At 61.5% G+C, this 10741-nt stretch overlaps 1 protein-coding gene across 1 annotated transcript; it reads right to left on the bottom strand.

Moving 5' to 3' along the window:
* LOC132331988 (collagen alpha-1(I) chain-like) lies at positions 1 to 5424 on the bottom strand. The gene is made up of 4 exons (XM_059855977.1): positions 5403 to 5424; positions 2807 to 2945; positions 1177 to 2702; positions 1 to 1133 (listed from the first exon to the last, which is right to left on the bottom strand). Exons 1-4 carry the CDS (start codon positions 5422 to 5424, stop codon positions 1 to 3), a joined length of 2820 nt encoding a protein of 939 aa, XP_059711960.1.
* Between the last annotated feature and the right edge of the window lie 5317 nt (positions 5425 to 10741).

The raw sequence follows: 10741 nt of genomic DNA on the forward strand, positions 1-10741 counted from the left end.
TCACTCGCTCCTCCGCGCTCGGGATCGGGAAGCGGCAGCGGGAGCGGGGCGGGCGCTGTGTGCCGGGGCCGCTCCGGGCGGCGGGCACCGCTCCCCGCTGCGGCACACGGGGATCGGCTGCGGCACCCGTGCTGGGCGCTCCATCATCTCCGCCAGGCCCCGGGGCTGTCTCGGCGGCGGCCGACAAGGTGCGGGGAGCGTTGCGTTGGTTCCGCGGTGTGCGGGGCGGGCGGGCCCGGAGTGCCTCCGCTCCGGGCCGCGGGCAGCCGCGGCACCTCGCCCGTGTGCCCGGCCCGGGGCGGCGGAGGCCTCGGGGTTGTGCCTGGGCTGTGCCGGACCATGCTTCGCTTTCATTTCTTCCTCGCTTGCTCGCAGCCGCGGTCCTGGGAGGAAAAGAACGGTCCCGTTCCTCCCCAAGCCTGTCCCGGCCACGCTGTGACGGGGCCCGAGCCCCCAGCGGGCCCGGAGCGGGAGCCGCAGGCGGCTCTCTTTCCCCGCCGGGCCCGTGGCTGCGGCGGCGGCCTGGGCCTCGCTTCTAACCCTGCCCGGCCCCGCAGGCAGCGGCCCTTGCCGGGCCCGGGGGTCAGCAGAAGATGGGGCCGGCGGGGCGGCCCCTGCCCGGTGCGGGCCCGGCTCGCAGCGGGTCCCGCTCAGCCTCCGGCCCGGGCCAGGCCTGCGGTGCCGCGGCAGCAGCGGGGATGCGGTGTTCGCCTTCCGGGCCGCGCACTGCCAGCGCTGCCGGGGGTGAACCCGGTAACGGGGCCGAGCGCTCCGCTCCGCAGCCAGGGGCCTGACACTCGCCCTTGCCCGGCTGCCTGACGCTTTCCCTTTCTGCAGGGCCTGCTCGCCCGCACGGCGGGAAGCGGAGCCTGCAGCCCGGTCGCAGAAGGCAGTGCGAGACGCGGGGACCGGGCGCCTCTCTGCCGCTCGGCGGGCACGGCCAGGGCAGAGGGGCTCTGAGGAACCCGCCGGGCCGTCCCGGAGCCCTGCGGTGCCCCCTGGCCCCGCTCCCCAGGCGGAGAGGGCGCTTCGAGCGTTGATGCGGCGGAGGGGCTCCGCTCCGGGCGGACAGACAGGGGTGCGGGAAGCGGGGTCACGGCGAGAGGGCCGTGCCGCCGGGCCGAGCGGCTGCCCTGGTACAGGGCAGCACGGACAGAGCCCGGCCTCCGCACGAACACTGCTCTAACGCGAGGCCGAAGGCCGAAGCGGGGATGCCAGCGCACACGGGACGCGGCCGGGACTCAAGGCCGTTGCCAGCGCACCGGGGATCGCAGCTTTGCTCCGGAGGGCTCAGGGCCTTGGCTACTTGTTCCTTATTAGGTACTGCCAGTACCGCTACTTTGCTCCGGGGTATGTTGGGGCCAAAAGGGAAACCCCCGCCACCGGAGGTGGGCACGGGGCGAAGGGAGGGTGGGAGCACCTCCCCGGACACCCGCACAGGCCCAGCGGCGCTCCCTGGGCTTCTTTCTGGGCTGTGCCGTCGTTCGGCCTGAGGCAAAGGCTGAAGCACCGCTGGCACATTCCCGGGAACGGCTGGGACTCGCAGGCTTTGAGTGAAGCGATACCTGACAGTGCCAGGTGACGGGAGAGGAGGCGGCAGGCCGGGACCGGGCAAGGACGTGCGGCCCCTGGGGCTGTTCCAGTTCCTGGAATAGGAGGTCTCCACCCAGGTCCCGCTGTGCTTGACCAGCGGCCGATTGAGCCCATTGAGCAGGGAGCTGCGCGTTCGGAAGAGGAGCGGGCCGGCAGGGCCGTGCGGCCACTCTCGCTGCCAGGCCAGGGGTCTGTCCGTCTGCCGAGCTCCCTGTGGCCGGCCGGGGCCTGCTCTCCTTCGGCCCGAGCTCCCTGTGCCCGGCCGGGGCTCTGCTCTCCTTCGGCCCGAGCTCCCTGTGCCCGGCCGGGCCCTGCTCTCCTTCGGGATGAGCTCCCTGGGCCCGACCGAGGCTCTGCTCTCCTTCTCCCCGAGCTCCCTGTGCCCGGCCGGGCCCTGCTCTCCTTCGGGATGAGCTCCCTGGGCCCGACCGAGGCTCTGCTCTCCTTCTCCCCGCTCTGCTCCCTGGTGGCAGTGGCCCGGGATGTAGGATGTTTTCACGATGGTTTTCTGTATTTTACAGAGACTGCATTGAAAGTAAACTCGTAGGGAAATCGCGGGGAGAGCCCGGCCGCCGTGGCTGGCTGCTCGCCGGGCGCTGTCGGGCGGCTGCCCAAGGCAGGGCCGGTCTCGCCGGCAGCAGCCCGGTCTCTGCCGCTGCCGGGAGCGGCCGGGCCTCCCGTGCGGTGCCGCCGGCCTGGGGAGGGGGTGGCCATCATCTCCCGAGTGCTGGTGCTTGCCTCGACAGCGGGCACGGCCCCTGAGGAGCCGCCACGCACCGCTCTGCGCGCTACCGAGCAGCCAGGAACGCAGGGACCGAGCGTCCCGGCGGAGCTCTGCCTCCCCGCGGGCCCGCTGGGCAGCCCGGGTGATGTGCAGGGCCGGGCCGCTCCCCGGACAGCGGCACTTGGGACGGCAGGGGCTGAGCGGGAGCAGGAGCGGTGCAGACCCCTCCGCAGCCAGCTCCGTGAGCACGAACACCAGCACAGGACCGAGGGGTGCCTGCGGTGGCTTAGCGCTCCCTCGCCCCGGGCCGTCACCGCCTCCTGCGGCTCCCACCTGCCCCAGTCCCGTGGGTCCCTCACAAAATCGAGCGGCCGAGCGCCGCACTCTTGGCAGGCGCGGGCTTTGCGCGTTGTGTAAGGTCTTTCCCCGTTATATAAATGACGGCAGGAGGAATGCGCACGGAGCGGGACGCGCTCCCCGGGACAGCACCTTGGGGCGGAGCGCCCTCCGGTCCTGGGGCCGCCGCCCGCCGCGGGGCTGCTGCGGGGGCCAGAGCCAGGGAAGGGGGGCTCAGGGCCGATGAGCCGCCGCCGCTGTCCTTTCGGAGCGGTCCCGGGTTTATGCAACGCTGGCGAGAGATGAAAGCAGAAGTGCGAAGGGTGTTTTCTCCCTGCCCGGAGCGGACGTGGAAGCAGCCTGCCTCTGTCGGGGAAGGACAGAGTTTGATCCCCGGGGCTGAGCGGACTCCCAGCGCCCCTCTGCTGCTGCAGCACCCGGGGCAGTGCCAGCTCCGGGGGATGTTTTGCCACCGCAGCTTTCTCGTCCTCTCCGGTCCTTTGCGCAAGCCGCAAAGGTCCTTTGAAGCCCTGGCCGGGCTCTGAGGGTGGCAGAGCCCTGGGCGCCGGGAGCGCTCCCCGGCGGCACGGCACGGCTGCCCTCTGCCTGCGGGCCGGCGGGAGCGCGGGACAGCCGCCCGGCGGCGGGATGCTGAATGAGGGACCCCGTGGGCTCTGTCCCGGCTTCTCTTGTCGTGCCGGGACCGGGACCGGGCAGGGGGCGGTGGCTGCGGGCAGAGCCAGGCTCCGTGAGGAGCCACACACACAGCTCTTACCTTGCGCCCTCCCTCCCGCCCCGGCCGGAGCGGCTGTTTAGTACCGCCTGATTCCTGGTATTCTTGTCAGTGTTTTAAGTGGTGAAAAAGTCATTTCCAGTCCCATGGTCTGCGTTTCACCCTGAACTCATTGAAAAGAGAGTGCGGGGTCAGGACTGTTTATTATACAACCAATTAAAACAGGAAAATATGCAAAGGCTTCATTCAGCGAGATCCGGCTATTGTTAAGCCGAAAATGATATTTTTGCTTCAAAAATAAAAAAGTACATTTGTTACTTAAAAAATCTCCGCTCTGCGTGTGTGACAGTCGGGAGAGCGGTGAGGTCCGACGGCCCCGGCCCGGGCCCGGCCCAGCCTGTGCGGCCGGAGGGCGGCTCGAAGGGGCGGGCGGGCACCGCGGACCCCCGTTCCCCGCCCTGCGGGGTCCGCTCCTGCCCGCTGGCAGGAGGGGCCGGGGATCAGCTCCGTGCAGGCGGGCAGGGGCAGCCGGCGTGGTGCTTTGGTCAACCCCCGAAAGCGAAAAATTTATTGCGAGCGCTAAAAAGCTCGACGCTGTAGCGAGCTCGGGCAGGGCCGGGATAGCCAGGCTGGAGAGCCGCGCGAAGCGCTGCAGAGCCCAGAGTTGAGCCCCGGATCGGTGCCGGCAGCCCTGGGCACACCGCGGCGGCCGGGACGGGCGCAGGGAGAGGGGATTCAGACGGGGCTCCGGCTCTGCGGTTCTCTACGGCTTCTCCATCCCCCCAGGCGAAATCCACCAGAAGCCCATCCCTGGGTCTGTGGAGCATCGCCGCCCTGGCAGGCTCTGCTCTGGGACACTGTAACATTTGCCCCGCGGCACAAGACAGAGAGGGCGGGGGGCTCCTCCCGGCGCCCGCTCCGCCGCCCGGGGCCGCCGCGGCACCGCCGCCCGCCCCAGGTAGCCCTCGGGGATGTGCTCAGCAGCGGGCCTGGGAAGCGTTCACCAAAACAATCGCTCGGGCTGGCCTAATCCAATGAGTTATTTTAGTCCTCGAGCTGTATTGAAAACATTCGCTCTGCTTCTTGTGGTTGTTTACAGTATGTCGGTCTCAACATCACAGCCGCCCTTCTGGAAAAATCTTACAGGATTCAGGCAGAGGGAAACCAACACAGAAGTGACTCGGAAAGCATGATGGCAAATGATGAATCAAATCAGAGACAGGAAGGCGGAGGTAATCAATGAGTTTTCACTTATAGTTTACTTGGATTAACATATTTTTCCTTTTTCTGTCCGTGAGTTTAGAAACCACACGGGGTTTTATTGCCCAAACAAGCAGCTGCAAGATTTGGTGGGCTGGTGGGAATTCGTTCAGAATCAGCTGCATGTTTCCTGAAGAAGAATTCAGCTTTCGACAAAACCTCGTGGTTGTTTCCGCCCCAGGCACACGGCGCCGGGCACCGGGCAGGGCTGCACCCCGCGGGACCCCGCCCGCTCCCCTGCGGGGACCTGCCCGCTGTCCCGGAAAGAGGCAGGCGAGGAGCACAGATCGGGAGCGCATGGGCAGGGAAGAAGAGCCCTGCTCTCCCTCAAGGTGCACAGTGAGCAAAAAGCCTGCGAAATCTCATCAGGTGCGATTTGAAAGTGAAACACCGGCTGTCCCTGCTCTGCCTTTGAGAGAGGGTTTGCGAGCTGTGTAAGGCCTTTTCCCGTTATAGAATGACAGCAGAAGGAGCGGTATCCTGCCCTGCCGTGCCCTGCCCTGCCCTGCCGTGCCGGAGGTGCCAAACTCGGTTTTCCCTGAGGGCACATGCGGGTGTGGGCACACAGGTGGCTTCTGACACTGGCGAAAGCTCCTGTCTTCCCAGCTGGTCCCTGCAAACCCTACGGTTTTGCTGGCAGATAAATTGTTCGCCTACTTTCGTTTAATTTATTTCTCTTTCCAAAAGGAACTTTCCCCCCACCCTACGGGAATAACAAATTTGGAGCGTTTACGAAATAACGGGATGGAATTTCACTTTTGTCGTTCACAGTGACCATTTTCGATGACATGAGGCAGCACGGGGTGAATGCGGGGACGGAGTGGCCCCGAGCCACGGGCTGGCCCTCGAGGGACATGTCACTGACAGCTGATGGGCATCTGGCGTTTGGCTGGGGCAGGAGAAGGAAAACCGCGGGGCTTCAGTAAATGGGCCCTGGAGAGGAGAAAGTTCGTGCTTTGTGGGCTCTCGGGGTAGCCTCCACTTCTTCGAGCAAGCAGTGCTAGCCAAGGTGCGGGTTTGGACGTTTGGTGCGGGTTTGCTGCCGGCCCCACCACACACAAGAGTTCCTGACCTGTTGTTTAAGATATGTCGCCTGTTTCCCCGTTTTCTGTCCCGCGATAACTGATTCTTTTCGTTACTATCGTTTTGTTCCTCGAAAACCCAAACAATCAATAAAGTGCATGGAGAAGCTGGGCACAACACGAGGCATAATGTTCTCAGTTATCAAAACGGGGAGGAAACCAAAAAGAGTCACTCGCTACTGATCTCTCTTTTTTTTTTTATTTCAGGTGTTGCTTTTAACAAGATGTTCAGAAAAAAAATTAAATCAGGCACATGTTGACCTGCGCTTCCTCTGCTCCTGGCTTTGAGGCGATATCGCTTGGTGCTTATCAGCCACAACGTGTGAGGCATCTGGTATGTGGCTCCTGACTGCTCCCCGCGCCCGAGTACGAGCGGTTCTTGCAGCATGAAGGTTGCCCCGCATAGAGCCCCGCATCCAGTCCGCATCCAGCCCCGCATCCAACCCTGCATCCTGCCTCTCATTCAACCCCGCATCCAGCCCCGCATCCAGCTCCGCATCCAACCCTGCATCCTGCCTCTCATTCAACCCCGCATCCAGCCCCGCATCCAGCTCCGCATCCAACCCTGCATCCTGCCTCTCATCCAGCCCCCATCCAGCCCCACATCCAACCCCGCATCCAACCCTGCATCCAGCCTCTCATTCAACCCCGCATCCAGCCCTGCATCCAACCCCGCATCCAGCCTCTCATCCAACCCCTCATCTAACCCCGCGTCCAGCCCCGCCCAGGAGCTGCTGGCAGCCCCAGGGGAGAGTCAGAAGCGGCACCGGTAACGGTAACGGCTCGCAGAGCCCAAACAACGAAATCCCGAGAAATGTTCGCCGCCGCCGGCTGCCTGGCTACTAAAACTCCCCCCCGGGCCGGGAGGGGTTTCGGGGGGATGCAGGTTGCAGGAGCCTGTGGTTTGGGCAGCCGCAGTTCTGCCTTACGCGTTCTCCCCGAGGTTTTGGGGCCGTGCCCGCCGGGCAGCGCGGAGCTGCTGCCAGCCCCTTCTGCCTTCAGAGCAGCCCCAGAGGGGCAGGCCCCGCGATCCCCGCTAGTACCAGCGGGAGAGAGGCTCCCGGGGCGCTTCAGCCCACGTCCCTTTAGATCCTGCCATGGATCTGATGTTCCCTGCCGGGCAGCCAGGGCAGAGGCAAGGGCAGGGGCAGGGACATGGGAAGGGGCGGCCTCTCAGTCCCCGGCCTTACAAGTCGCTTTTCTGCTTCCTGTGAAGCCTCCGAGATACAGGGATGTTTAAAAACAAACAAACAAACAAACAAACAAACAAACAAACAAACAAACCCCGGAAAACAAACACCACCAAAAAACCCCAAACCCCACAAACCAAAAACAAAACCCCCAAAAAACCCAAAATCCAGGAGATTTCAAAAGTTATCTGTATGTTTTTTTTAAATACACATCAGTGATGGTACCTCCTGTAGGGCAGCCTCCTGCTCGGCCTGTTGTAGTTCCAGTCTCAGGGAACAGTCCTCTTAACCTACTCTTTTCCCCAAATCAACGAGTTTGCTTTGGAAGTCTCTTGGGTCGCCTTTTTTGATAAACCACAGTTCAGTTCAGCCCAGAACAGCCAGTGGTGTCTGGGACAGTCACCAGTTGCCTTGGAACAGAAATGTGAACCACTTGTTTAAACATCCTAATGTCCTAAAATCTCTAAGAGCCATCACAGAAGGGTTTGGGGTTTTTTGTTCCCTTCCCGAAGCGAGAAGGGAGCGAGGGGATTACTGGGAAGAATGTCTGCTCCGGCTGCTGCAAGCACCAGAAGATTTTGGTTTGCCTTTTCCCCACCCCCATCAGTTTTTCCATTCCTTGAGGAAAATTTTTCAGTATCTGAATCAAAGCGCATGATTCCAACTTTTTTTTTTTCTCTGTTGTTTTGTTTTATCTCGGCCCTTTTTCATGTTTTCATTTAAAAAGTGACAGATTTGGTAGAACTCTCAAGTGTTTCCCATTAGAGGCGGGGAGTTCACCAGTGCGCCTTTCTGATGTTGCACATGACACGTTTCGGGCTTTGAGGCAGGAGCGCACCCTGAGCATTGCGGTTGGGCCGGTGCGGGACAGCGGCCGGGGCAGGGCCGAGCCGGGGCCGGAGCTGAAGCCGAGCCCGGCGCTGTGGCTGTGGCCGAGCCCAGCCCGGCGCTGTGGCTGTGGCCGAGCCCGTCCCGGCGCTGTGGCCGAGCCCGTCCCGGCGCTGTGGCTGTGGCCGAGCCCGTCCCGGCGCTGTGGCCGAGCCCGTCCCGGCGCTGTGGCTGTGGCCGAGCCCTGCCCGGCGCTGTGGCCGAGCCCAGCCCGGCGCTGTGGCCGAGCCCGTCCGGCGCTGTGGCTGTGGCCGAGCCCGTCCGGCGCTGTGGCTGTGGCCGAGCCCGTCCCGGCGCTGTGGCCGAGCCCAGCCCAGCGCTGTGGCTCTGGCCGAGCCCAGCCCGGCGCTGTGGCCGAGCCCGTCCCGGCGCTGTGGCTGTGGCCGAGCCCTGCCCGGCGCTGTGGCCGAGCCCTGCCCGGCGCTGTGGCTGTGGCCGAGCCCGGCCCGGCGCTGTGGCCGAGCCCTGTCCGGCGCTGTGGCCGAGCCCGGCCCGGCGCTGTGGCTGTGGCCGAGCCCTGCCCGGCGCTGTGGCTGTGGCCGAGCCCTGCCCGGCGCTGTGGCCGAGCCCTGCCCGGCGCTGTGGCCGAGCCCGTCCCGGCGCTGTGGCCGAGCCCGTCCCGGCGCTGTGGCTGTGGCCGAGCCCGTCCCGGCGCTGTGGCCGAGCCCGGCCCGGCGCTGCCCCCTGCCGGCCCCGCTCCGCCGGGAGCCGCTCCGTGTCCCCCGTCCCGGGGCTCAGCGCGTCCCAGCGCCGCGGCCGAGCGCGCCCAGCCCAGCCGAGGGCGGGAGGTGTTTCCCGGCCCGCGGGGCGGTCTCCGTGCGGTCTCGCAGCGTGGGGAATTCCTGCTCTAGAAACGCGCGGTGGCACATTTCTGCTTTTGTCGGCTCCTTCCCCTCCCGGATTCTACTTGGCTGCTGCCCGCCCTCTCCCGCTGTTACCTCTCTCGCCCTCGTCCCTGACAGCAGGCTTTTACCATTGCTCTGGTGTTCCAAGCTTTTAACCACCGATCTCTCCTTGAAGGAAAATTTCCTTCATGTAACAAATCGTTCTGAGTTCTTGTGTTTTGGAGCGTGGCCCCGTACAAATTTTAATAAAGTGCTGCGGAAAGTAACACTTGGTTAGCAGAACTAGAAAGTGTCAAGTGATCTTCATAGCCAAATTTTCCTGTAAATACATGCAGGATACAATCCTTCTTTGGCAACTGAGACTTTACAAATACAGAAAATGTGTGTGTACACTCTTACCAACGTTTTTGGTAGTAAGACTTCATTTTATATTACTGAGATCCAAAAAAGTCACTGTGTAGTCCATTGACCTTGAGCAAAGGGACATTTGTAATTGCAAAATGTGAAGTGACAAAAAAAAGAACAGGGTATGGGCTAAGGAAATAACTCTTTCCATACATTACTCACGTCTGTTAATGCACGGACACAAGATTGTTGCTAGCTTATAGCAGCAGTTTGTAATTTATTCAACAAAATCAACAAGTTCTGTAGTTTCCAACATCACAAGTTTAAGGTGTTCACAAATTATTAGATTCTACATGAATTCTAAAATTCTTTATATGATCAGCTATTGTCCTTTATTTGAAAAGGAACTATTTATAAAGTATTAGGAGGAGCAGGGTTTGCTGAAGAGACTCGAGTGTGGTGGATCCTGGAGAAATGTAAGGAGCAGTGAAGTGATGCTGCAGTTAGAAGGAAGCCCTGGATTCCCCGTGCTGCTGTGAGCTCCCTGGCTGGGAGCTGGCAGCAGCCCTGCCCTGTTTCAGTTCTGCACAGGGGTGGGCAGGGGGACTGTGTGGGCTGCAAGGGAGTCCCCACGGCCCCTGGGCTGGAGTGGCCGAGGAAATGCACGGAGGTGATTCCTGTCCTTGTGTCTCAGCAGCCAGCTAGCAGGAGGATGAACTGTGATAGCCCCTGCCAGCACAGAAATACAGACTGCAAACGAATCCCCCTTTGGCTGCCCAGCCTGGCCGTGGTGAAGCCAGAGCCCCGCTCAGGGCTGCGGTGTCAATGCGCCAGCTCTGATGGCAGGATGAGAGTTTGAGTGGCATGGACTGAGCTGGGACAGCTCTCCTCAGTGAGCAAACCTATCTGCCTTGATTTCCAGGGTTGTTTTTCTCTAATCTTTTAATTTCTGAGCTGACAAAGATAGAGCACAGCTGAATTTTGGACTCACTGAGCACCCACAGCTTGAGCCAGTGCAGTGGGAAGATGAGGAGCTGGTTATTTCTGGGAGGAAGGTGCTCACCTTGCATTGGGAATTCCAGGAGTGGGAAATTCTTTTTGTGGTTTATCTTTATAGCTATGGTTATATTTTTTTATTTGTTCAAGCAAGACTGAGGTGTTTCTGCAATACCACAGCACACAGAACAGGCCCAGGTCCTGAGAGCACCCAGACAAAATACTCCTGTGATGTTTGCAGACTGTTGGCCATCCAGACTGAAGGGCGCCCTGCTCCCGAAGAACCTGCCAGGGCTGATGCGGCCCTGGTGCAAATCAGCACAGCAGAAATGAACCCAGTGCACCCTCATGGTGCTAGGGTGGATTTCTATTGACATGGGCAGTTAATAGCACTTTTCCCTTTGTCCTGTGCCTCTCACATCCCTGTAGCACAGAACACCTGTCATGATTTAACTTTTGTGCTTTTTCCCAGAGAACTGAGTGAGATGGACTGTTTTCTGGTGGTCACTCAGTATTTTCTGGCTGGCAATCAGAAATAAAACTCATCCACTTAAAGAGCCCAGGTGATGCAGGAGCAGGGTGGAAAAGGCAAACCCCTGAGCATGGCTGTGCTCTCAGGCTCCTTGAAGGAGGGTGCCTGTGGATCTGGCACCAGTGGATTTGACACAATGTGAGAACTGTTTTCCCGTATCACTCACATTATAGTTGAAATGTGAAATGAGCTCCATGTGGCAGCAGCCAAAGGAAAG

Source organism: Haemorhous mexicanus, chromosome 10 (assembly GCF_027477595.1).
Source record: "Haemorhous mexicanus isolate bHaeMex1 chromosome 10, bHaeMex1.pri, whole genome shotgun sequence".
NCBI lineage: Eukaryota > Metazoa > Chordata > Aves > Passeriformes > Fringillidae > Haemorhous > Haemorhous mexicanus.